This window comes from Vulpes vulpes, chromosome 14, assembly GCF_048418805.1.
Source record: "Vulpes vulpes isolate BD-2025 chromosome 14, VulVul3, whole genome shotgun sequence".
Classification (NCBI taxonomy): Eukaryota; Metazoa; Chordata; class Mammalia; order Carnivora; family Canidae; genus Vulpes; species Vulpes vulpes.
This window is the reverse complement of record NC_132793.1, coordinates 27,862,004-27,888,907: the sequence shown is the minus strand read 5'-3', so window position 1 is coordinate 27,888,907 and position 26,904 is coordinate 27,862,004. Positions and strand designations below refer to the sequence as shown.

The 26,904-nt window shown below is 50.3% G+C and overlaps 2 protein-coding genes across 10 annotated transcripts; one reads left to right on the top strand and one right to left on the bottom strand.

Annotated features, from left to right (window-relative positions):
- Positions 1-436: 436 nt before the first annotated feature.
- On the bottom strand, positions 437-20,587 carry C14H20orf202 (chromosome 14 C20orf202 homolog). 5 transcript variants are annotated; one of them, XM_072736188.1, is made up of 4 exons: positions 20,347-20,404; positions 7,146-7,222; positions 6,598-6,771; positions 437-2,806 (listed from the first exon to the last, which is right to left on the bottom strand). In XM_072736188.1, exons 3-4 carry the CDS (start codon positions 6,658-6,660, stop codon positions 2,573-2,575), a joined length of 297 nt encoding a protein of 98 aa, XP_072592289.1. In that variant the 5' UTR covers positions 6,661-6,771; positions 7,146-7,222; positions 20,347-20,404; the 3' UTR covers positions 437-2,572. The 5 variants fall into 5 exon arrangements, with proteins under 5 accessions (XP_072592289.1, XP_072592291.1, XP_072592293.1 ...); XM_072736190.1 differs by having other exon boundaries at positions 7,181-7,222; XM_072736192.1 differs by lacking the exons at positions 7,146-7,222; positions 20,347-20,404 and adding an exon at positions 20,492-20,587.
- Positions 20,421-26,319, top strand: TMEM74B (transmembrane protein 74B). 5 transcript variants are annotated; one of them, XM_072736181.1, is made up of 2 exons: positions 20,421-20,562; positions 25,310-26,319. In XM_072736181.1, the coding sequence occupies exons 1-2, from the start codon at positions 20,421-20,423 to the stop codon at positions 26,047-26,049; spliced, it is 882 nt and encodes a 293-aa protein (XP_072592282.1). In that variant the 3' UTR covers positions 26,050-26,319. The 5 variants fall into 5 exon arrangements, with proteins under 5 accessions (XP_072592282.1, XP_072592285.1, XP_072592283.1 ...); XM_072736184.1 differs by lacking the exon at positions 20,421-20,562 and adding an exon at positions 21,269-21,580; XM_072736182.1 differs by lacking the exon at positions 20,421-20,562 and adding an exon at positions 21,661-21,776.
- Positions 26,320-26,904: the final 585 nt, after the last annotated feature.

Here is a 26,904-nt window from a genome sequence, read left to right as displayed (position 1 = left end):
GCCACAGAAAACAGAGATGAAGAAGCAAGTTCTTTCTCTCTGCTCTAGCCCTGCAGTGTGCCTCCAGCCTCATCCTGCTTGTTGGCAAAGCCTCACAAAGTCTTAACCTGGAGCAGCTGGTAACGCAAAAATGTGTTACCAGCCCCAGCATCACAGAACAGGTTTGTTTGTTTGTTTATTTATTTAGATTTTTAAAATTTGTTCATGAGAGACACACAGAGAGAGGCAGAGACATAGGCAGAGAGAGAAGCAGGATCCCTGTGGGGAGCCCAATGCAGGATTTGATGTGACCCTGGGATCACAACCTGAGCCAAAAGCAGACACTCAACCACTGAGCCACCCAACCTCTGAGCCACCCAGGTGTCCCAGGTATTCTTTTTTAAGTATTTATTTTTAGTTGTGGTCAAATATCACACAAATATTACCATTTTAACCATTTTTTAAAATTTTTTTTAAATTTTATTTTATTTATGATAGGCACACAGTGAGAGAGAGAGAAGCAGAGACACAGGCAGAGGGAGAAGCAGGCTCCATGCACCGGGAGCCCGACGTGGGATTCGATCCCGGGTCTCCAGGATCGCGCCCCGGGCCAAAGGCAGGCGCCAAACCGCTGCGCCACCCAGGGATCCCTTTTTTTAACCATTTTTTAAAAGATTTTATTCATTTGAGAGAGAGAGTGAATGAGTGGGAGGTAGGGGGAGGGGGGAGAGGGAGACTCCCTACTAAACAGGGAGCCCGTTGTGTCTCGGGGCTCAATCCCAGGATGTTGGGATCATGACCTGAGCTGAAGGCAAACACTTAACTGACTGAGCCACCCAGGCACTCCCATTTTAACCACCTTTAAGCATGAAGTTCAGTGGCATCAAGTATATTCACACAGTTATACCACCACCACCATTTATCCATAGAACTTTTTTATCTTGCAAAACTGAAACTCTGTACCCTTTAGACACTAACTCCCCACTGTCCCCTCCTTAAGTTCCTGGCAGTCACCATTCCACTCTGTCCCCTATAGATTTGACTACTCGAGGTACCTCATATATAAGCGCAATCATACAGTGTCCTTCTGTGACTAGCTCATGTCACTTAACATCATGTCTTCACGGTTCACCTGTGTTGTAGCTTGTGTCAGAATTTCCTTCTTTTTTATGGTGGACGAATATTCCATTTTATGAACATGCCATAAAATGTTTGTTTACCCATTCAGCTGTTGGTAGACAAGTATTTTTTTTATTTTATCAAAGACTGTATTAAAATCCCAGGTTAGCCTGACTAGAAACATTGTACAGATAACATCTGCACACACACTTTGCTTCTGTATACAGGGGTTTACTTTTTCAAAACCATAAAAACAGTATCCTAACAGCATGCAAGTGGATTTTCAATAATAAAAAGTCCTCCCAATAACTGGATCATCTTAACACGAAGCCTTGAAAATTTTCTCCTAGCTAAAGTCTCTCCTATGGGCAGATACAAGTTGTCGAAGTCATGACCCCAGCACCCCATATGACTGAGTGTTCTGCTACATCACAGTCCCCAGTCTGCGGTTGCAAGGCTGTTGTTGCCAACCCCGAGTGAGCAAAATGCCCTTTTCTACAGCATTGCTCTTTGCTTCTTTGAACATCTGGATTGTGTTCTTCAGGATCGTTTTGTTTGCACCTGAGAGAAACTACTCAAGTCAGCTTAACCAAAACCAAACTGGTGTGTGTGCTGGAAGATGGTGGTGGTGGTGGCATTTACTGGTTTCCGTCACTGGAAAGAACGCAGGAGTAACTCACAGAACTAGGGCCTGAAACCAGGGACTAAAAGCAGCCAGCGCCCTTCCTCTCTGCCCAGCTCTCCGTGGCCCTCCCTCTTCCTCTCTTTCTTTCCTTAATGCACTCATGCCTGCTTCACCTGGCGGGGGAACGTGGCCATTGGCAGGCCCTGCCAGGCAAATGCAGCAGCAACACCATGCAGAGAGTGATCCCAGAGAAGGACTGTGATTGGTTCTGTTGAGTCACATGCCCTCCCTTTGGGCCAATCATGTTATGAGGGTGACCGTGAGTTTTTATTGGCCAGGCCTGGTCTCATGCCCATCCCTCTGGCCAGAGTGGTGGGAGCCTGTGGCTTTCAGAGAGGGAAGTGCAGACCTACTGGGAAGACAGTAAACAATTGTGGAGTCACTGTGAATGGGGTGGGGTGGGGGGTCTGTTGTTCACCATGGCAACAGGAAACATCTACTACACACATTGAGCTCTTGTTTAACAATCACCTGGGGGTGGGGGGATACGCGAGGGCAGGATTAATGTCTCGGAGCTTTGCCAGAGGCCATGTAACATGTTTGTGTTTTCAAAGCATGTCCACATCTGATAACTTATTTGTGTCCCATCAAAACCCCGGCGGGGCAGCAGAAAAGGAACCAGTGACGCAGAGAAGTTGAGTGATGGGTTTAGGGACACAAGGCGGATGAATGCAGAGAAGAACCCAGAGCCCCGGCTCCCTGACTCCCAGGGCTCTGTCCCAGCAATATCACAATCAAAGTTTGGACAAGTGGTGGGAGGTTCAAGCCCCGGGGGTCAGGCATGGCCAGCTAAGGGAGGGAGCTTCGTCTGCTGTCTTCCCCTCGAATGAGCTGGGCAAGCCCCCTGGAAGAGACGGGAGGGCGGCCCCTGGTTTCAGAGCCTGCCCGAGCTCTGATAGGGGACGTTCCTCCGCTGGACCTGGCATCCTCCCAGTGGGCGCTCTCAGTACGCAGCTCCTCCAGGACGCTGTGAAGATGCCTCAGTGTGAGCAGGAGTCTCTGGTCTTGCACTTGCATCTCAGCCTAGGAGACAGAATCAGTGTGAGGGGACTGGGCGTTCTCTGGGAAGGTTGTTCTCATCACTGTCTCATTGGAGACAAACCTGCAGCCTTGCAGAAGCCAAGTCCACCCAACCCTCAGTTTCTTCATCTGCAAAATGGAAAGCAAATTGTACCTTTCAAGGCTCTTAGGAGGACTGAATGAGTAAGCCCATGCTCTAAAATCTGAGATGCACAGGGCGCCAGGGTGGTCAGTGTTTTGGGCCTTGGACTCTTGATTTGGGCTCAGGTCATGATCTCAGGGCTGAGCCCTGCATGCTGCTCTGCACTCAGCAGGGAGTCTGCTCGAGATTCTCTCTCCCTCTCCTACCCCCACACCTCAAACTCTCTATCTCATAAATAAATAAATAAATAAATACATAAATAAATAAAGTCTTTAAAATGCTGGACCACCAAGTTCTATGATCATCTTCATCATCATTATCAAATGTTATTCTTTTTTTTAAAAAAGATTTTATTTATTTATTCATGAGACACACACACGCACACACACAGGCAGAGACACAGGCAGAGGGAGAAGCAGGCCCCATGCAGGGAGCCGGATGCGGGACTCGATCCCGAGACTCCAGGATCATGCCCTGGGTGGAAGGCAGCACTAAACCACTGAGTCGCCCAGGGATCCCCCTCAAATGTTATTCTTATTTACACCTCCACTGTATGCTTTAATTCTCACTGCAACAAACAAATCACTTTATAGGTATTAAGGTGCACGTGACTTCATAATAAAACAAAGTGAGTATACTTTGCAGACAGGCAGGAGTCCTTGGGAACAGTGATTCTCAACATATGGTCCAGGGAAGCCTTGGATCCCAAAAACTCTTTCAGGTGTTCGGGGAGGTCAAAATGACTTTCATTACAACACTAAGATATTATCTGCCCTTTCATCCTCTTATGAGCCTACAGTGGAGTTTTCCAGAAGCTATATGACACATGATACGATATCTGATTACTTGCAGAAGCAGATAGGAGAATCCAGCAGTTTTCTTTCGTAAGGAGTTTACTAATGTTCTTTTTAAATGCATTCAGTAAACACTAAAAATTTCTCCTTTTGCCAGCACTGGTTGGTATAACTCTCATAAGAAGATGTTAAAACCTTACCTTTCTGACTAGGTAATTCTTTTTCTTTCTTTTTTTTTTTTTTTTTTTGACTAGGTGATTCTTATCCGTGATACAAAATTGAGAAGCTATAGAAAGGGCATGTGGTTAAATTCCCTCCCACTTGTTCCACCCCATGCCGCTACTCAGTCTGCTCCCCCAGAGGCACCACTGGGAACAGTGTCCCTTCTGTCTGTCTGTCTGTCTGTCTCTCCAAGAGATAATTATTAACATTATCTCTTCACTAGAATAGGTAGTCATGAGACACATGCACGCACACACGGACACACACAGAGGCAGAGACACAGGCAGAGGGAGAAGCAGATTCCATCCACGCAGGGAGCCCGCTATGGGACTCCATCCCAGGACCCCGGCATCACACCCTGGGCCAAAGGCAGGCCCTCAACCGCTGAGCCACCCCGGCCTGTGCATAGGCCTCTCTTCTTCACTAGAATAGTATTTTATTTTCAGGACAAACTACAAGTGTGAAGATAAGGCCCATTTCCTGCACTTCCAAGAGAGTGGATAGAAGGAAGGAGAGCCACCTCCTGAGAACCCTGGGGCTTCCCAGGCTGTGGTGTGAGTGGGAACAGGGACACCTCTTCCCAAATTCTTGGGAAACCATTATGTCTGTGTTTTCTCAATTTTAGGGTCTTCCTCCCACACATTTTTATTGTTCAACCTTTAGCACCAGTTCTGGGCACATGCTCGTGAGAACATAGGGCAGCACCCAGCATGGAAGCAGTGGTAAGGAAGGTGATAGACTCCATGCCCTTGGAGTTGAGGACCGGAACCCCTGAGCAAGCTGGCCTCAACAGGAGGGAGATGTCCCCTCTCACAGGGCAAGAGGTCCAGCGTGCTCTGGACTCAGTTTGCTCAAGTTCTGCACTGAAAGCTCTTTCCTCCCTCTGAATGAATGCCCCTTAGTCATCAGACTGGTCTGGCTCATCACAAGATGGCTGTAGGTCTCTCTCCTCTGTTAGATCCCACCAGACCTTTGGGGCTTCCATGATCCCCCATCACGTGAGGGCCATGAAAGGAGGGAGAGCACCGGACTTTCATCTATGGTAGTCAGTGCTACTAATGTGTTCCTTCACTGCATGAAGTACTGATCCTTCCCTGATGGTCAAATGCAGCTTCCTGCTGCATAAGCGCTGAGATGCCTTTATGGAATCATGTCAATTCCATGTGATCGAGGAGAAAACAGGCTTGACTGGGAAATTGACAAGTCTGGCAACAGGAAGTGGAGACTCAAGGCTCCCATCTCTTGGCATCATGTGGAGGGAGCTGCTTGGACTTGGGAGGCTGTGACCCAGGTGGGCTTCCACCAGCCCTGCCTTGTTTTCCTTCTTTATGTGGTGAGAGAGGGGTACCTTATCAGGTGGATATTGGCCCTTTGGGTTCAGGAACCAAGAAGACTCAGTGTGGGAGTCCGGGGTTTAGGGGAGCATGGGGAAGGCCCCTGCTCAGCCTCTGGATCCCTGGAGACCGTGAGAAGCTGCCCCTCCTGCAGCTGGAGTCTCCTGGTCCCATGAGATGCCCCACTGGGTCAGCCTCTTCCATTAGGATGAGAACAGGTTTGGGTCCCCAGCTGATCTGTTTCCTGGCAACCCAGAAAATCATTTTTGGACAGTCCCATGTGTCTCTCCCCTGACTGAGAAGCTGGCCTATTGGGATCCAAACTTCTTTCTATCTCTTGGCTGGTGTCCCCATGTGCTTTGGGGCATACCTCTGTTTTTGGACTTGGAGAAAACTGCACAGAGGCAGAAGGCCTGGCTTCTTGAGGAGCCATCAAGGCTTACTCAAGCCTTACTCAAGGCTTACTTCCATGCTGGAAGTAAGTAACATAATCCATAAATTTAGGTGAGTAAATGCCTACAGGAAGGAGACAGGAGTGAGCTGGGCAGGCAAAGTTCGTCTTCTCCCCTCTCCCCCAGGGTGCAGATCCCTTGCCACCCCTGCAGAGAAGCCCAAAGCCAGGAAAACCAGCTGCTGAGAGTGTGCTGGGCCTCTGGAGGCTCCTTGCAAACTGATGGCCTGCTTGGTGACACAGTGCATCACCTCACATACCATTACCCTTTGCTGCCACCCTGTTTCCTTCACTCTCATTGCTCTGCTTGGGGCTGCATCTCCAAATAAATCGTTAGTACCCCAATCCTTGTGTGGGCTTCTGCTTTCTAGACAGTCTGGGCTAGGACAGTGGGTGTGTTCCATGTCTACCTGGGCCACGGTTTTGATAGCCAAGCAGACACTAAGTCAATTACACCTGTCTCCTTCCCAAACTATTGCAATAACCCACGCCATGTTGGTACTATTGTCACCCCCATTTTATGATAAGGAAACTGAGGCTCATGGAGGGAAAGCTACTGGCAGAGGCTATGCAGCAACAAAGCTGGGCATACTCCCAGGATTTGGTGTAATTCTAAGGCCAATCTGGCCAGCACCACACCCATAGCCTCCTCCTATATAGGCCATGACCTACTTATCCCGGCACCCGAGACAGCGATGGTGTGCTGCATGGCTGGTATCATGGGGGAGCCTGCTGGGCCTATACCGGAGCTGCAGCCTCTGTCCCAGCCAAAGGGCTCCTAAGAGGGGGCCCAGGGAACCTGAGAAGACATGGAGTGAGGCCATCAGGTAAAAAGAAATGCAAAGCCTTACCAGCTCCTTTCTCAGCCACTCCAGGGTCTGTCCAAGACTCGTGGTTGGTGCTTCTGTTTTCATCTCAGTGTCCTTGGAGGAGATGTTGTCACTGACCTGGTGATGGGCCCGAGGGACCTTTGATTGTACAGCCTCCTACCTGCTTCAGTCAGGGAGCAGGGTCTGGCTAAGTCACTGAGGATAGAGTTAATGAGAGCAGGAAGTGGCTTACACTGGAAAAATGTAGGTTTTTTTTTTTTTTTTTGAAGGGCTTCAGTATTCTGAACAGAATAAGGAGGGAGGGAGGGAAACCACTGGGGTATGGGCACTTCAGGGCCCAGTGGTTCTGGAGTCTAAAGTCTGATGCCAATAGGATCACAGTGACTATAAAGCTTTCAATGATAATAATTATCAATATACTATTAGTATAGTATTAGTTATAAATTAATAATTAGGAGGATAAGCATCCCTTTCTGAAGGCTTAGTTTGTTCCAAGGGCTTTACTACATATGACCCCATTTGGGGCACATACTGCATCTGTGTCCTTAATCCCCTTCCTCCTTCCTCACCTCTCTGTAGAATCTAGTTAAAGGGAAATGTTCACCTTCCAGGTCCCTTAGCTTCTGAGTGTCCTCGCGACCCATTTCTAGAAAAGGAGATTAAGGCAAAAATTTGCTGTTAGACTTCTAGGAAAGTCACCTTCCTGATAAAAGGAAAAATGTCAGTGAAGCTCCCCCTAAACTCCAACTTCTCCTTCCTTCAGCCTGGAATATGGATGTGATACCTGGAGCTACAATAATTATCTTGCAACCCAGAGACAAAGGCCAAAAAACTTGCAGAGACGTTAGAGACCACTGTGTCACTGAATCACTGACAGCATCTGCCTGTTATGTGAGACAATAAAACCTCATTTTTAATTGGGCAAACACAGGCCGACAGACACATCGTTTATCCTTCACAACACACTATGAAGTGGGTATTCTTTAGTTGTCTCTTTCTTTTTTTTTCTTTTCTTTTTTTTAGTTGTCTCTTTCTTTTTTTTTTTTTAATTTATTTATGATAGTCATACAGAGAGAGAGAGAGGCAGAGACACAGGCAGAGGGAGAAGCAGGCTCCATGCACCGGGAGCCCGACGAGGGATTCGATCCCGGGTCTCCAGGATCGCACCCTGGGCCAAAGGCAGGCGCCAAACCGCTGCGCCACCCAGGGATCCCTTTAGTTGTCTCTTTCAACAAACACTTATTGAGTATCTATTATGTGCCAGGTTCTGCTCTAGGCACTGGGGATGTGGCCCCAAATCAGAGAGACATGGGTCCAGCTTTCCTGGAGGACGTTGGAGTGGATGGAAACAAACAATAAGTAATTAATCACCATTAATCATTATTAATATTATGATGGAAATAAATAGGATCTATTATCACATAAGATTTAAAATAATTTATTCTGCCCACATGAACTAGGAACCCCAAACTAAGAATTAACATGGTGATCCCAGATAAAGAGCTGAGGGGACCAGCAAAACCAACTCAACTGGTTTTGGAGGGACTTGCCCTCAACCTAGGCTGCACAAGTTGATCAGAGACAAAGCTCCCCTACAGATGAATGCAGAATTCAGAATTACAAGGAAACTGCCCACCATAAGCAAGAGTCAGCAGACACTATCAACAGCAGGGTTAGGTGCCTCTTTTCCCAACAACTTCAGATGAAGATAACAACAAGGTATTTTTGGAAAGAATTAAATTCATACAAGAAGGGATAAAAAAAATATATAAGAGAAAAAGACAACTTAAAAAGGTGGATTCAAAAAAGAACTAAATAGAATTTATAGAAGTAAAAATGAAAGCAAATGTTTCTAAAATACAGAAAAAAAAGAGTGTACCTTTAGAGTAGTCCCAGACTACTTCTGGTGGTGGGTACAGGAGCTAGGGCGGTAAACTGGTATTCGGTGGGAGGAAAGTGCTGCACAGAATTCTCTCCAGGGGCACTCAATGGAGTGAGGATGTGCAGCCTGAATGATCAGGGAGGGGTAGGGGCTCCCCTGGTTTGGAAGTGGGACCTGGGGCTCCTGGCAAGGCTGTGATGGACCAGGTGGGAAAAGTGGTCCTGCGGGAAGCCAGGACACCTGGGATCCAACTCTGGCTCTACCAAACTTTCTATGTGAACTTGGGCCTCATCCTTTCTGACTTAGGTATAATGAGACTCACAATAGTTGCCAAACTGAGTTGTAAGAAATGACACAGCCAGGGATCCCTGGGTGGCTCAGCGGTTTAGTGCTTGTCTTTGGCCCAGGGTGCAATCCTGGAGTCCAGGATTGAGTCCCGCGTCGGGCCTCCAGCATGGAGCCTGCTTCTCCCTCCTCCTGCATCTCTGCTCTCTCTCTATGTCTATCATAAATAAATAAATAAATAAATAAATAAATAAATAAATAAATAAATATTTTTAAAAAATGACGCAGCCTGAGACATACTGCCATATGCAGAGAAAATTTTATGTGCAACTTCTCCTGGTTCTGGGGTCACTCTTTAGAACCAGAGAGGGTCTGAGAACTCTCATCTGCCACATTCACATGCCTTCTAACCACAGGGGCCAGAAATGGATTTCTTCCAGGCAAGTCGACAGATGGTGTGTCACATGATCCTGTAATTACAGGGCAATGGTCTGGGTCAGAGGTGAGTGCCCTGGCCTGAGGAAGCCATCTATGGATGGGACAGGACAGAATGGTTTGTGGGTATGAAAGTGTGTGAAAGGAGCTGTGTCCTGGGAGGTGACTAAATGACCTAATCAGATCTTCTCTCAGAGAAGGTGCATTTGCCACAGATGGAGAGGTTGGAATGTCATAGAACACTGTGCAACAAAGCTCTCCCAAACTCCATACCTTCAAACAGTAATCACTTCTTTTTACTCCTGAGTTTGTAGGTTGACTGGGATAGTCTGTAGGTCTGCAGGTCTGAGCCTGCTCCATGGGCCTCTGGTCCTCCCTGCATCACTGAGCTATGGAAGCTTGTTTTTCTCTTGACAGCGGCAAAGGATAAGAAAGCAAGTGGAACCACACAATGCCCCTTAAGGCCTAGACTCGAGAGTTCCACACTGTTGCTTTGCCATGTACCACCGGACAAAAGGAATCACATGGCCCAGCCCAAAGTTATGAGGCAGGGAAGCACACTCCACCTACAAAGAGATCCTGTCATTCGTGTGGAGTCAGGGAGGAGTGGAGAAGTGGGAGCGCCAATTCTAGACCAGAAAGGAAGTTAGTTCTGGGGTGGGGACCTGGGTATGGAGGGGCCCACAGAGAAGGCAGCAGGCAGGGAGGGAATCAGAGGCAGAAAGAATTGCTGTGGCAGTGATATGAGACACAGAAAGAACTAGAAAGATGATGATTTCAGAATGAGAGTGGAAGGATAATTTAGGACCACCAACATTTATTGAGATCTTCTACTCTAGACCAGGCATTGTGTTAAGCCCCTGACATACATAACCCCATTTCATCCTTAAAACCTTATGGTTGCAGTTCCCAAACCAAGTGCCCCGGTCCCCTGAGGGACTGCAGAAAACCCACAGAGACCCTGCAAAATATTTTACAACTTTGAGGGAGCTACGGTGACATCTGCCAGATGCTGGGCAAACTATTATTAAGCTATTTGAACCTAAATGCTTAATAAACAACCCTCTGGTATTTCTTTGAGCCTGGAACACTGAAAAAATTATGGAGATGCTAAGGGTGCTGTGAACTTCTGCCTGTGAGGTAGGTACCATTGTTTTCCATGCTTGATAGTTGGTAACAGATAGAGCCTATTATTAACCACTTTTACAGATGAGGAGACTAAGGCTCAAAGGAGTGTGGATTTTCCTAGGATCCACCCAGCAGGTGAGCAACAAGACTGGAACTAGAACCTGTCCTCCCTGACCTCATGGGATGGTCTTGCTTGATGTCTCCCAGTGTGGAGGGTCATGGAAGGGCTCAAGCCAGGCCACGTGCTGTCCTTTTGGGCGGGCCCAGTGGGTTCTCTGCCCAACACAGAAGTGGTGTTGATAGGAGCACTTGGAAATTAGAGGATGATGCTCTGTCCTTGGCCTGTAGCACTGATGCCTAATTACCCTGGAAAGCCATTTCTTGTGGTTAACTTGTTTTGATGCACTTTCATTTATTTTTAATCCCACTCTCAAGATTCTGGCTCACAGCACATTTTATTTCACAGGCTCAGCAGGCTTGGCACACAGGGATAAGGGGTGGTGGAGCAAGGAGGCCTGAAAAGGGAAATACTTAAACCCTTGAGTGAGGAAAAATATCCTCACTAAATACAAAAGCCAGAACAGTCATCCATTCATCATCCATGGGCAGCTGATAATATGGCTTCTGTGTGCCAGACCCTGCACTGGATGTTGCAGATATCTAGTAGTGAGCAAGAAAGATCTCACACCAGACCTCTGGGACCTATGGTTTAGCTAGAGAGAGGATCCATTAGCAATCAAGTGGTTCAAAAATCATTCTTTAGGGATGCCTGGGTGGCTCAGTGGTTGAGCATCTGCCTTTGGCTCACGGTGTGATCCTGGGATCCTGGGATTGAGTCTCACATCGGGCTCCCTGCAGGGAGCCTGCTGCTCCCTCTGCCTGTGTCTCTGCTTCTGTGTGTGTGTGTGTGTCCCTCATGAATAAATAAATAAAATCTTTTAAAAAATCATTCTTTATACTATAAGCATGGCGTATATATGTATATATATCTCACGAATGAATGAATGAATGAGTGAATGAATGAATTTGCAAATTAAAAAAAATTAAAACTATAGGTCCACTGGAGATGTGAATTGCCCACACAAGTTAGCAACTGTGGTAAAAATTGCAGGTTGTGCCTCATGGCAACAGATGGCAAAAGACTACATTCCCAGACTCCCTTGCAGGTAGGTGTGACTGTGATTAAACCCTGGCCAATAGGATATGAACAGAAATGTGTGCAATTTCTGGGTTGTGCCCTTAAAAGGAAGGAGGAGGTTTCCTTCCCCCTCTCTTTGTCCTCCTTCTGCTGATTGGAACATAGACCAAAGGGCTGGAGGTGAAGCAGCATCTTGGACCACGAGGGGGAAGATGGCAGAGCAACAAGATAGAAGGAACCTGGGTCTCTTGTGTTTGGTGAAGCCACCATGCCAGCTTTAACTGCCAACCCTTAACTCCCTTAACATGAGGGAGAAAGAAGTTCTGTTTTATTGAAAACACTATTATTTTGGATCTCTGTTATAGGAGTCAAGCCAATGTCCTAAAAATATAGCAGCAGAGCTAGCAGCAGAGGCCAGGCTTCTTGATTTCCTCCTCTCAGGCCCTTTCCACAATCCTCCCTGCCCCAGTGTATTTTGTTTTCTTCCACATGTTTTCTTGTTTGTGACCAGATCTGTTCCTCATAACAGCTCTGTGAAGTTCATAGCAGAGAGAGGACATCCATGATGCTCCCTGGGCAGAGAGGAAAGCCAAGAGGCAAGAAGAGATCTGCCCTAAGGCACATGGGCAGAGTTATTCCCATCTCTTAGATGGGGCAAATGGGCTTAGAGATGACATTTAGTTCTATTCACCTTTTGGTGATATCTCTTCTTGTACCTTGGGCACCTTTGCCCTCATCCCTACTTCTCAAAATGCAAATGAGGTGGAAGTTTAGCAGAGAGAAGCCTCCACATTGTGACAGCCTTGAGCCCTCCCAGCCTCCTGTCTCATCATGCAAGCACATGGTAACGTACCAACTAGAGGGAGCACAAGGATGGGGTCCAGCTGGCTTGGGGGGCCCAACACCACTTTTCCTTCTGTGGCTGTTTATCCCCTTCCAGCAGGCCCCCACTTCAGCCCAGACAAGCAAGGTCAGTGATCCAATCATTTGTCTGCTGCTCATGCCCTGCATCTCTGCACTTGCAGGTCCTCAGCGCATGCCTCACACTCCTGGATCTTGCAACAAATGCTGCGAGAGCCCCATCCATATCCCCTCAACCCGCACCTTCTCCATATGTGTCCAGGCCTCCTACTGCAAAACGCAACTGACTCTCTGCTTAGGAAATATGCTTGACCTGTGTGGAAGACAGACTGGAGTATGGAAGCAGCCCTCACCAATGACAAACAGTGGTCAGTGGGTATATCTCTGCCTTCCCTTGACTCTCAGAAATCTAGCAGGACCAACCTCCAGTTGCCCACAGCGGTCACATGCTCATCGATGCCCCTGCAGTGTGTTGGGGGCCTTCCCTTCTCCGTCTCATTTTTCCCACTCCTCTACAGTGCTTCCTGGGACTGCCTCCCAAATAAGCCACTTGTCCTCAAATTCTTGTCTTAGGTATACTTCTGGGGGAACTGAACCTATAATACATCCTATCCTCATGTGCCCTGTACACATGAGTCCCTTTCACCTCTTTCTGCACACGCTGTGCTGCATGTGAGTGTCCTGTACATGGTATGCTGGCTCCATGGTACATAGGTACCCTATCTTACACACAACTGTCCCGTGTCCAGGTATCCAGTACACAGTCCTACATCCTATGTCAGGGAAGTGTAGCTTCTGCCTCTGATGAGGTGGTGCAGACTCTAGTGCAACAGGATGGGACAGTAGGGAGAATGTCTTGGACCTCAGCTGGCTTTGGTGTGTGACTCTGAGGCACGTGTTTGTGCCTTGGCCTGATTGATCTGAGCTCCAGTTCCCTCCTCTGGTGAGTGAGCTACAAGTTACTAAGTTGTCATGGGGAGATAGCCCACATGAAGTGCAGCACGGACTGGTGGCACACAGGTGCTCCATCAAGGCTTCTCCGCCTTTCTTCCTAGACTCACCATCTCCCAAAAGGGTGCTTTAAATCCAGGTAGCCCACTGCCTCCAGTACATTGACCCTGTGCTGGCCCGGGAAGAAGGGCACGTGGATGAGAGGAGACAAGGCCCCTGTCCTCATAAAGCTGCTAGGTGGAGATGCTCGCTTTTGCAGAGCCTGGGGACAGGAGTCTTGATTCCCCTTCTTTCTCTCTCCAGGTTAGGGAGAAATCACAGCAGGCAGGTTTTTCATTCTCCAAGGCTGGGAGCTTCAGACAGACCCAGTAGAGAGGAAAGAAATGCAGGCTGAGCTGGCTGAAGATGGGTGTGCATGTAGGGTAGTGTGGATGCTCCTTCCAGGGCCTGAAGAATGCAATGCCACCAATTCATTTCCTCAAATCCCCAAAGCATGTCCTGTTACCGTGATATCAGAGCCACTCCATAAAAGCATCAGAGCTCCAGGAAAACCAGATGAGCTAGGTTGGTGCCGGAGGATAAATATAAAGCAAGTGAACAAACCCAAACACCAGAACTCGGCAAGATGCCCAGAGACAGATGAGAGTGAATGGGGTAGGGGACAGTAGGCATATGGCCGATCAGCCCTGGAACTTTAGGTCTATCTGAGGTCCCGGGATCAATCAGGAAGTCAGAGGCCCTTGGTTCTGGTTACGCTTCTACTAAAACTCTATGTGGCCATAGGACAATCTCTTTTCTCTTTGGCATTCAGTTTTTCCAAATGTAAAAATGGAAATAATGTTAACAACTCAGAAATTTTACATGTGCTTGGAAAATTATGATGGGACCCAGCATAGTGGTTATGAGCACTGAGTTGAGGGTTTTTCTTTTGAAGATTTTATTTATTTATTTATTTTACAGAAAGAGGGAAGGATGGAGGGAGAGAGAGAGAGAGAAAGCTTGCTCCAGAGCAGAGGAATGGGCAAGAGGGGTAGAGGGAGAGGGAGAAGAGAATCTCAAGCTGGTTCTGTGCTGAGTCTCAAGCCTGTCACGGACCTTGATCTCATGACCATAAGATCATGACCCTGATGTCATGTCCTGAGCCGAAACCAAGAGTCAAACATTTAACTGATTGAGCGACCTAGGTGCTCCGGAGGTTTGGATTTGAATCAGAGGTCTGTGGTATACTGACTGTGGGCAAATAATTAACTTCTCTGTGCCTCAATTTCTTCATCTTAAAATGGAGATAATAGCGGGATGCCTGGGTGGCATCCCAGTTGTTGAGCATCTGCCTTTGGCTCAGGGTGTGATCCTGGGGTCCCGGGATTGAGTCCCACATCAGGTTCCCTGCAGGGAGCCTGCCTCTCCCTCTGCCTCTCTCTCTGCCTCTCTATGTCTCTCATGAATAAATAAACAAAATATTTTTTAAAAATGGGAATAATAGCCACCTATGTGACAAGCTGGTTATGGTGATTAAGTGGGTTAATATTTGTAAAGCTCTTAGAACAGTGTCTGGCATATGGGGAGGGTTATATAAGTGTTTGTTGAATAAACACACAAGTAATTCATTAGTATTACTTCATCTCTGTTTAAGTGTTGTTAGCTCTTCCAGGAATACTTTCCTTACTGCCTCCTCCTTCACATAGCAAAACCTCAATCTTACCTGGGTTATGTTTTCATATCACCCTCCTGGACACACTGTTTCCAGATTTTCCTCACTCCGAACACAGAGGTGCAGTTTTGATCTATATTTTTCAAACTCCAACCATTCACGTTCCTCTTTCTCAATTTTTGCCCACCACCTCTTCTTTGATTTACTTATATTTGTCTTTAAGCTGACCATATTAGATAGGAATAGTTCCTCTGAGTGAGAGAAAATCCCAATTAATAGTAGCTTATGTAACAGAGGAGTTTATTTCTCTCATAAATAAAACTATCCCAAGCTGGTTGTTTCATGGTCATTTGGGATCCAGATTCCTTCCATTTTGTTGCTTCTCCATCCTAACATGCTTTCACTCATGGTCCAAGATGGCTGCACAAGCTCCAGCCATCAAGTCTGCATCCTGGCAGCAAGAATAACAAAAGAAGAGGAGAGTATATCCCCTTCCTTTAAAAACACTCAATACATCCCACCTCCTCTGACAGTCTAATGGCTTACTGTCCACTTGATCACACCTAACTTCAAGAGGGGCGGGGAAATGGAATCCTTATTCCAAGGGCACTGTGCCAGGTACTGATCAAGGGTTCTATCCCAGTGGGAGAAAAGGAGAGTAAATTTTAGAGAAAACCAGTAGAGTACATTGCCCCAATTTTATAGACACTTGTATTTTTTTTTCCTCTTTCACTCTAAGCAATGTTATCCATGATATCTCTGGTTTCTTAGGCTAGTTACATATTTTTCTAAAATATATTAAAATAAATACCCAGCCATTAAAATGAATACATATATACATAGAGGTGTGTGTGTATGAGTATAGATACAGATATGCTCTAGAGGGTGGGAGACTGTTACCATCCCCAGTAATCCACACCTCTTGGTATTCATATCTTTATGTAGACCCCTCCTCCTTGAATCTGGACTGAACTGTGACCTCCACAAAAGCAACAGAATGCAGCAGAACTGATACTACATCTGTTTCAACCCCCAGCATTTTTTTTAAGAGATAAAGAATCCTAAGCAGATCTTGCAACAAACAGGGCTTCAATGAGCCCCCAACATGGGGCTTGATCTCACAACTCTGAGATCATGACCTAAGCGAAAATCAAGAGTTGGATGCTTAACCAACAGAGCCACCCAGGCGCCCCTCAACTCCCAGCTTTGGGAAGCTCCAACAGCTTCTTCTTTTGTACTCTGGGGAAAGTCAAGTGCCATACAAAAACTCTGACCACCTTGATACCACCATTGTGTGAGGAAGCCCAAGCTTCCTAATTACCTAGAGAATGTAGAAGAAAACAGAAAAGCCCAGCTGATGACTGACAATGAGAACAAAGTCCTGGATACATGGCCATGTCTGAGCTTTTCCAGCCAACTCCCAGCAGTATGGACCACTCCAGCAGACACCATGTAGAGCAGAATTGAGCTGTCCCTGCCAAGCCCAGCCCAAACAGCAAAACTGAGCAAATAAATGGTGATTTTTCTTTCAAGCTGTTAAATTTTGGGGTGGTGTGTTAGGCAGCAATATATAACCAAAGCACATTTCTCTCTATAACACCTAAAATTATGTTATGCATCCTTACTCTTTGAAAAATTCTGAATTAAGTGATGCTCTAATATTCTAGAAGAGCATGCATGCTGTCTCCCTCTCACAGACTCAGACATCACCAGATAGATGCACAAACAGGAAATTGATTGAAGACTTGTGGCGTGCCAACATGACCACAATAGTCTCCCAAATGGTCTCTTTTTTCTCTTGTCCCCTTGCACCTGGGAGCAGCCAAAGAGAGAATGATTGCAGAATGCAAATCTGACCACATCACTCTCCTGATTATCACCCACTGCAGTGTGCATGTGGGGTCTTCCCAGGTTCAATACACATGCACACTCAACAGATGACCATAAGCCACACTTGGCATTGACCTACTCTGAAGGATATAGGACAGGAACCTTAGCATGGCATTCAATGAATGCTAGCACCAGGCCCTTCTCTCAGTGGGGTTCCTTCCTGCTGGCCAGCAGAGTAAAGCATTTGTGCAAGGAGATGGGATCCCATCAATGGGTGCAGGAGCCATCCCAGCTTAAAGGCTTCATGCCCCAAGGGAGCCAACATCTTTGGACCTACCCAGTTACAGGAGTCACCATGCTCAGGAAGCCCAAAGTATGATTTTTCTACCAGGTATTTATTATTCCTTCCAGATGTAGGTTACCAATTTCTCAATCCTTGTTTTTTTTTTAAAAATTATTTTAGAACAATTTTAAATTTAGAGAAAAATTGGGAAGGTAGTACAAGAGTTCCTATATACCTGGCACCCAGCTTCCTCTCTTATTAACATCTTACGTTAGCGCAAGACATTTGTTACAACCAATGAATCAATATGGATACATTGTTGTTAGCCAAAGTCCATATTTATCCAGAGTTCCTTAGTATTTACCTAATGTCCTTTTTTTTTGTCCAGGATCCCACTGGGGATACTGCACTACATTTAGTTGTCACATCCTTTTAGGTTCCTCTTGGCTGTGACAGTTTCTCAGACATTCCTTGTTTTTGATGACCTTGACCATTTTGAGGAGAATTGATCAGGCATTTTGTATAATGTCTGTCAATTGGTATTTGTCTGATGTTTATCTCATAATGAGACTGGGATTGTGGATTTGGGGAGGAAGACTGCAGAGGTAAAGTGCCATTCTTATGATATCATATCAAGGGTACAGGCTGTCAACATAATCGGTCTGTTGATGTTGACCTTGATCATGTGGCAGAGGTAGTTGTATCTGTCACATTTCTCCTCTGTAAAGTTATCCCTTCTTCATACTGTACGCCTGAAAGTGACCATACTCATCCCACACTTCAGAACTGGGGAGTTATATTCCGCTTCTTGGGGACGGAGTATCTATATATTTGGAATTTTTTGTGGGAGATTTATCTTTTCTCCCCCCTCTTTTTTTTCATTTGTTATACTTCAGGTTACAATTCAATAATACTTTATTTTATTTGATCGAAATTGTCCAGCTTTTGAAAGCTCTTTTAGGTGCTCCTTATGTCCTTTGACACATCCTCATCATTGTGTGTATGTGTGTGTGTGTGTATTGAAGGACTTCTTTACTTCCTGGCACTTCATGCTCTCCAGCAGCATGTATGTCCTGCTCCCGTCCCAGAATCAGCCATTTCTCCCTGGTTCCTTGTGTTGCTGAATGGTATTAGAAACCAAGTTTGGGCACCGTGTGTGCTCGATACTGTGCAGCATCATTGTCCAGGCTCTCTGAGCTGCTAGAGAGAGGAAATCTACGTGTGTCTATGAACCTGTGTGCATACACATATCTATAAATATTTCTGTATGTAATCTTCTGCATCTAAATTAAGTTAAACATGAGTTCATACTGATTTCTCCCCTTTTTTAAAAAACAGATTTTATTAATTTATTTGAGAGAGACAGAGAGAGCACAAGCAGAGGAAGGAACAGAAGGGGAGGGAGAGGGACAAGCAGACTCCTTGCTGAGCAGTGAGCCCCGCATAGTGCTAGATCCCAGGACTCTGAGATCTTGGCAAGAGTAGAAGTCAGACACCTAACTGCTTAACCAACTGAGCCACCCAGGTGCCCCTGACATTTCCACTTCTAATCAATTACCATGTGGATCATTCCAGCCTCTTCCTCAGGGGTCATTTTTATCATAGCTATGTTGCCTAGTAACCTAGTGGACATATGTTTATCTGTTTCCAAGGAAACAGAGCTAGATAGTTAACCAAAGGTCAAATTCTCAGGCAAAAGAGGAAGAGGTTTTGTTAACCCTTTACTCACACAGATAGATCAGTGGCTGCCACTGCTCTGTGGGTCAGAACCAACTCCCTGGCCTATGAGCCCTACAGCCACCTGGCTTCCTGACAGTCCAGCCTCCTCTGCTCCCATGTTCCTCCATGGCAACCGCCCTGGCTCTGCCAAGCCTCACACCATCCTTCTCCTCTCCCAGGGCCTTTATGCATGCCAGTCCCCCTGCTGGGCAGGTCTCTTTTCTCTACCCTCTTTATCAGACTGCTGCAATTCATCCTTTGGACCTTAGCCCAATCCTTGTTTCTGCAGGAGAGCCATCTCCATCTCCTGGACTTGGTCAGCACCCTGTCACAGGCTCGGCACAGCACTATGTCCTTCTGCTTTGTGGCACTTACTACCGTAGCAGTGTTACATTTTCTCATGCTTTCCTTCCATTAGAATATGAGCATCTTGAGGGTAGGGCTGAAGTTTACCTAATCAGTATATAACAGGTGCTCAGTAAATACGTGCTCCTTTTCTCCATTCTTCATTTTATTTTTTTTTATTTTTTTTTTTAAAAGATTATTTATTTATTTATTTATTTGTGATAGAGAGAGAGAGAGAGGCAGAAACACAGGCAGAGGAAGAAGCAGGCTTCATGCCGGGAGCCTGACGTGGGACTCGATCCCGGGACTCCAGGATTGCGCCCTGGGCCAAAGGCAGGCGCTAAACCGCTGAGCCACCCAGGGATCCCCCCATTCTTCATTTTATAAATATTTATTAAGGGCCTACTATGAGTAGGCCCCTTTCCTAGTCTCTGGGGATCCAGGAGGAAGGGAAACAGGCCAAGCTTCTGCCTCTTGGTAGTTACTTTTTAGTGGGGGCGGGGTGTGACCAAAACAAAGAAATAAGCTAATGTCAGGAGTTGATAAATGCTATGGAGAAGTCAGAGTCACTCTAAGGATTAAAGGGTGCCGGGCCCTGCTAGTTTTAAAAGGATGGTCTGGGGGCACCTGGATGGCTCAGCGGTTGGGTTGTTCAGTGGTTGAGGGTCTGCCTTCAGCTTAGGTCGAGATCCGGGGGTCCTGGGATCGAGTCCCACATAGGGATCCCTGCAGGGAGCCTGCTTCTCCCCCTGCCTGTGTCTCTGCCTCTCTCTGTGTCTCTCATGAATAAATAAATAAAATCTTAAAAACAACAAAAAATGATGGTTTGAGAAGGTATCTCTGAGAAGGTGACATCTGACCAAAGACTCGAAGGAAGAGGGGGGTGAGGTCTGGGGCTATCAGGCGGAAGAGTGTCCCAGGAAGAAGGAACAGCAGGCAAAGGCTCTGAGGCAGGACTATGCATGACTGTGGGAGGGAACAGTGAGTGCCTTACAGGGAGGTCTCAGCCAATCGCCCGAGCCCTTACTATGTCCATTTCACAGATGAGAAGCTGGGCTCCAGAGGCCCTGGCGCCCTTTGCACAAGACCACGCAGGTGCGGCGGGGGCGGTGCTGGCAGGCACACGGGAGTCTGGCGCCACAGCCAGCTTCCACGCCAAGTCCTGAACAAGGACTCTGAAGGCAGGAAGGAGGGACCGAAGCGTCCCCATCCCCAAGGTCCCGCCCAGGTCTCCACCACACCAGCCTCAAAGGCAAACGCACCCAGTTTCCAGGCAAGCAGTCCTGGTTGGCATGGACTGCACAGACCTCTGTGGCAGGACACGTCAGGCTCTCCCATGAGGGGGCAGAGGAGCCAGGACGGGACATCCTCATCCGCCTGCCCTTCAGTGGCCAACGCCCGACTGACCTTCGGAAAGCCTCCCAGAGCCTTCGTTTTCATGATCCCGCTGACAGAGGTGAACACTGAGGCTCACAGAGGTGAGAGGACTCAGCTGAGGACATGCAAGTGACCTGGCCTCTGCGCCTTCCTGGAAACTCCATCATCTTCACACTGAACTTCTCTGGGGGCTTGTCCCGGGCCAGCGACGGAATGTCCCCGTCACCTTCTGGCTTTGGGCACTTCACTTGATTCCACCTTCATCCGGGCCTGTAAAGGAAACAGCGAGAGCCTAGCCACGCGCGTCCACGCCCACTGCGCTGGGCTCTAGGGGATCCGAGAGGGGCCCTGTCCTCTGGGAGCGGCCCGTCCCCGAGGACGCTGGCACGCAGAGAAAATAACTTTTCAGAGATCAGAGCCACAGTGTGCGCAGAGGCCAGCCCAGGGAAGGGGCCCGAGGCAGGCTTCCCCGGGGAGGGGGGAGGGCGGAGGGCGGAGGGCGGCGGTGTGTGGCCACCGGCCGTGCCCCAGGAGAACTCCTACCTTGGAGCCTGCGCCCCGCCGTCCCACAAAGAGCAGGGAAGGGGGAGGGTTCGCCAGGAGCCTCCCTTCAGCCTTCAGGTGGCGCCCTTGAGCCACGGAGCCGCACGCGCCTGGGAAGACCGTCCCGACCCAAGGACCTGGGAGAGGACCCGGGTCCCACCCGGGGCTGCGCGAGCTGGGCGGAGGGGGTGACCGGCTGTGCGCGGCAGCAGCGCCCCAGGGAGGCGCTGGGGGGAGGCAGACGGCGGGGGAGGGGTCTCCCTCGGCACCCACCCCCGCGCCCCGCCCCTGCACCCAGCCCCGCGGGCTCAGAGCTTCAGTTCCCCGAGCCGGGGCGCCGGCGAACAGATAAGCCCTCCGGGGCCGGGGAGGGCCCGGAGCCCGGTCCCCCGCCCGCCCGCCGCCCGGCCCGCCGGCCGCCTCCCGGTCCCTCCCCGCGCGAACTCTCCGGGCGCCCTCGCCGGCCGCGGGCGGAGCTCGATCGGTCGCACCGGGAGCTCCGGGCCCCCGCCCCTGCCCCTCCCTCCCCGGAGCCCCCAGCGGCCGCCGCCGTAGAGCCCCGCGCGGCGCGAGCAGGTACGTGCGCCTCGGCAGCGGCTCCGGGCCGGGCCGGGCCGCGGAGGGGGCGGGAGCCGGGGAGGGCGAGGCGGCGGCGGCCGGGCCCGCGCGCGCCCGGGCTGCGCCGCAGCGGAGACACCGGCGGCGGGCGGGCGCCCCGGGAGGGCCGGCGGGGAGCCTCCGCGCGCGGAGCCGGGGAGGGAGGCCGGCGCAGGTAGGCGCGCGGACGGGGCCGGCGGGGGCTGGCGGGAGGCCGAGGGCCGCGGCGCGGAGGGCGGGCGCGGGGAGCTCGCCTGACCTCGCGGCCCGGCCGAAGGACACGCGGCGAGGGGACCCGGGCGCACGCCGGTCGGTGCGGGGCCGGGCCTCCCTGGGCCGCCTGGCCGCCCTGCCCCCGGCGCCGCCCGGCCCGGTCCGGCCTGGCCCGGCCGGGCGGGGTCTGCGGCCCAGGGCAGGAGCGGGGGGCGTGAGCTGCGGGCCGGCGGGCGGCGGGGCTGCCGGGCTTCCTGCGCGGAACTTTGGGTCTAGCAGCGTGGACCTGCGTGTGCGTATGTGCGCGCCCCGAGGCTTTGTGTACAACTCGTGCGTGTGTGTATCGACTGGGTTTTGTGAAGCTTCACCCGCGGCCGCTGTGCGTGTCTCCCCGCGTGTTGGTGAGCACGGGGGGTGGGCTGGGTGCTGGGCCTGGGCGGGTCTTGGTGGGTGCCGTCCCGGGGGCAGCTGACTGCGTGTGCTGACCAGCCCTGCCCTTTCCCTGGGTGTGAGTCCCAATGTGGTCTGCGGATCTGTGGGTCAATACTGCGTGGCTTCCCAGGTCTGTGGGTGCTGCCTGTGGAAAAGGTCCCTGGGGTGTGAATGTGGAACTAGGGTGCGTCCTGCAGGTCCTGTTGGACTGCAGATGAAATCGGAGTGTTACCGGTACCCTTGGGAGGGGGGCGGTGAGCAGTGGCCACCAGCATCTTCGTCAGTATGTCTGTTTCCGCTTGTGTGGGGGTAACTGGGCATGCCCTTGTATAACTGCTGGGAATCTCTGAATCTGGGTGGGAGACATCACAACTCTAGGTGACAGGGGGCCTCTTTTTTTCTCTGCCCCTTTCCTAACTCTGGCATCCTCAGAAAAAGTTTTGGGTCCCTGCTCCCAGAATTTGGGTGCCCTGAGTTTCCTTGGGATATGGAGGCATGAACATGCTGGTCTGGGAGGAGAGTTCTTCCACCACTCCAGGAGCTGAATTCTGTGGAGGATGCTGAAGATCTGGGTGGAAAGGGGCACATCCGGACACGCACTGGGCAGGAATGGCGACTGCCCCTCCCTGTTTGTGGTGGCACTCAGGAAAATGTGTTTGGTACCAAGAGTAAAAAAGCCAGCCAGCACACCACATCTCGCCTCTCCATTTACTGGAAAGTGGGAACAGTCTGGGCAGAGCCTGGCTCTGAGTAGGTACCCCGCTACCCTGGGTTCCGCCACCCTGGGTTGGGGAGGGATTGTCTGCCTGGGCTGGTTGCCAAGCCATTCCTGAGCGCTGGCAGTGTTCCAAGCCAGGGGGCTGGGATCCAGTCCGGACTCAGACACATCCCTGCCCTCAAGCTGCTCACTGTGGCCTTAAACAGTGGGACAAAGTAGAGTCTACGAGTGGGGGCTGGAAGAGCCAGGGAGGGAGGGTGGAATGACGCCACCTGTTCAGGGGAAGGTGGGGCCGCAGGTTTGTAGGTGGTAACAATTCTGAGGGAAACTGTTCAACTTCTGGCCCCCACATGCATGCCGGGGGATCTTGGCTACAGTCTGTAAAGCAGAGATAGTAATTCCTGCTCATGGGGCTGGTGAAGGTTACAGGAGAGTCTGCCACAGGGCGGGCGGGTGCTCAGTAAACGTTTATTAAATTGGAACTCGGGAAAGAGGGACGTGGTGGTAGGAATGGGTTGTAAGTGGAAACAGGCTTTGTACTCAGATGAAAGGCCCTGTGTGTGCTAAGAGGAAGTATCTGCTGCAAAGTCCACGTTGGAAGGAAGATCAGAAAGATTGAAAAACGTGCCTTCCTGCACTGGGGCTCTGAGTTTCATTCATTCATTTGTTCCATTCAATTGCACTTCATTTGCTCATATTCTTTCTCTCTTTCTCATTCTCTCTGTCTCTGTCTCTGTCTCTCTCTTTCTCACACACACACACACACAGAACCACAGGGCACGGGAGGATAAACTCAGGCATGGCAATGCAGAGAAACATCTAGAATCATGTGTATATGTGTTGGCACACCAGGGCGTGTGAGCCACTCTGTACCTGGGGGTCTCTGTGCAGCATGGGGACTTGGGTCTGTGTGCCTGGAGCCCTGGGTATATATGTGCCCCCAGGATGTCGGTGTGTACAGGGAACAAAGGAGTTCTGCAGTGGGGTCAGGTGGGGAAGGGGCCTGAACTGGGAGCTGGGAGCGGGGGCAGCACTGGATCTGCCTACGGGAGGACACATCATCCAGTCCAGCTGAGTGTGGTCGTGAGGGAATGAGGACCTACGTTGGCCAGATTCTTCCATTTTGCAAGAGAAGCCAGGAATCCAAAGTTTAAAATGTAAAATCTTTTGCTTTTTATATATTGGCAACTACTTCAAAAACAAATGAACAGACCAGAAACAACAAAAAAGTAAAACTTCTCTGAGCCAAATATGGTCCATTGGCTGAAGTTGGCATTCTTTGACAGAAATGCATATGTGTTGTCTGTGTGTGTGGGTGTATGTTCGGATGCTTGGGTGGTATATCTCCTCTTTGAGCAGCAGTGCCCCCTTCTGTCCCCCATCCTCAGCTCCCCTTCTGCCCCTCCAGGTGCCCCCCCCCCATCTTCTACTTCCATAAAAGGCATTCAGCTTTGACCTCATGGCTCTCCAATGGGCTCCACGCAGGAGTCTGAGAGAGCTCCCTGAAACCTAGGCAGATGTCAGCACTCCCTGTGCCCACACCTAGCCTCCCTGGCTCCTTGGCCTGGCCTCTAGCGTCCTTGGGGAACTGGTCCCAGCTGACGTCTGAGGCACCCCTCTCTAGAATGTCTTCACCTCCGCTCACTGCGGGGGGATTGCCCACTCATCCTCTGAGGTCCGGCTCAAATGCTAGCAACTCCTAGAAACTTCCCTTTCTTCTCTTCGTCTTCACACCATCTTCATCATCTCTGCCCCACGCCCCACCCTGCGTGAAGTCACCCTTATTTCATCACAACAATGTCCATTAATTGAACTGGCTGAGGCCTTATGTTATTTTATGAAATCCTCACATCAACCCTTGGAGGGAGGCGTTTTGCCTATTCCCATTCAACAGATGAGAACACTGAGTCCAGAGAGGTCATATCACCTGCCCCAGTTTGGAGCTGGGATCTGCACCTGATGTCCACTGTCTGAATAATAACTGAGCACTTACAGTTCTGAGTCCTTGATGTGGATGATTTCAGTTCCGACACCAGTCCCATTAAGTAGGGAGGTGTAGTATTATTGTCCCTTCATAGACAGGGAGCCGAGGCCCAGGGAGGATAAGTAAATTGCCCAAAGCCACGCGCCAGCCAGTGGTGAAGCAGCATCCTGACCTGGATGGGATAGCACTGCTCTTCCATTGTCTGATTCCCCATCTTCACTTCTGCCTGGCTGGCTCCCCTAGGTGGGAACGGTGCCCAGGACACCCTCACATTGCTCCTGGCCTCAGTGTGATGTCTGGCGCCAGCAGGCTCTTGGTAGAGGTGTGTTAAATTTGACTGACTTTCTCTCCTCTCTTCCAGCTGCCAAGGGGCCAAGGGATGAGCGGGGGCCCTCCTTCCTAATGGCATCTCCCCCCGGTCTGGAACTGAAGACACTGCGTAATGGCCCCCAGATCCCAAGGAGACCTGCTCCTCTGGGCCCAGTGGCTCCGCCCCGGGAAGGTGTGGAGAACGTCTGCTTTTCCTCAGAGGAGCATGAGACCCATTTCCAGAACCCTGGGGACACCAGACTGGGCCGGTCCCCTAGCCCCCCGGGGGGCATCCCCTCACAGCCCCGATCCCAGCGGGACGATCTATCCCTGCGATCAGAAGAGGGGCCCGGCCTAGAGCCCGTGAGCCGCCCGGTGGATTATGGCTTCGTCTCTGCTCTGGTTTTCCTGGTGAGCGGGATCCTCCTGGTGGTGACAGCATACGCCATCCCCCGGGAGGCCCGTGTCAACCCTGACACGGTGACAGCGCGGGAGATGGAACGCCTGGAGACGTACTATGCCCGCCTGGGCTCCCACCTGGACAGGTGCATCATCGCGGGCCTGGGGCTGCTCACAGTGGGCGGCATGCTTTTGTCAGTCCTGCTGATGGTCTCCCTGTGCAAGGGTGAGCTGTACCGCCGGCCCACCTTCGTCCCCGGCAGGGGCTCTGGGAAGACCTACGGCTCCATTAACCTGCGCATGAGACAGCTCAATGGGGAGGGCGGCCAGGCTCTGGTGGAGAACGAAGTCATCCAGGTCTCGGAGAGCAGCCACACCTTTCAGGGGTCTTAAGGAAGAGTTCACCCTGTCTGGCTGCTTCGGCTGCAGGGTGACAAGCTCCCCCCCGGCCGCCGCCCCGAGTCTGGCGTTGCAGACTGAGCTCCATGGAGGGCCCTGCGGAAGGAGCCTTGGGTGCTGGTGGGGGTGGGGGGAGTCCTGGGGTCAGGACCGGGCTGCACATGCGAGAGTGGCCCCCTGATCTGTTTGCAGCTTGAGGTTTTGCATAAGGTCTGTTTGGAGGATGGCTTCTGCTGCTAAAAATACAAAAGTTTGGAAACGCTGCCCTTGGAGGATGAAGTTTCAAGGTTTCTTGGCATTTTGGAGGATTGAGAGCCGTTTGAAAGGCTGCCCATCCTGTTCCCCAGGCCTTGGGGAGTTCCAGGATCTCTGCTGCCCTCATCAGCCAGGTGTGGGTGCTGGGTGACCTTGGAGGGGATGCCCTCTCAGCACTGACTGTCTGCTGGGAGGTGGCCTCCCGATGAGAGGAGAAATCAGTGCTGAGGTGACCGTCCCCTCTCCAGCCCGCAGTCCCTCTGCCTGGGAAGTAAGAGGGGTGGGCTGGATGATCCCCAGGGCCCCTCCCGTTCTGCCCTAGGAAGAGGAGCCCACTAGATCTCTGCATCTGGCTACTCCTGCAGGAAAGGAGGGTGGCTGTTCACCATTCTGTTGCCATTTTCTAGCCCCACTTTGATGACTACCCCCTGTTGGACATCCAGCAGCTCGCACAGTCCTGCTGAAGAGCCCTGCTAAGGCCCCCTGGTTAGGCTGAGTTCAAGTCCAGAATTTGCTAGTTCAAGTCCAGAGTTTGCTACCGCCTGATTTTGGTCTTAGGATCAAATTACCCGCAGTGACCAGATCTTAGTGCAC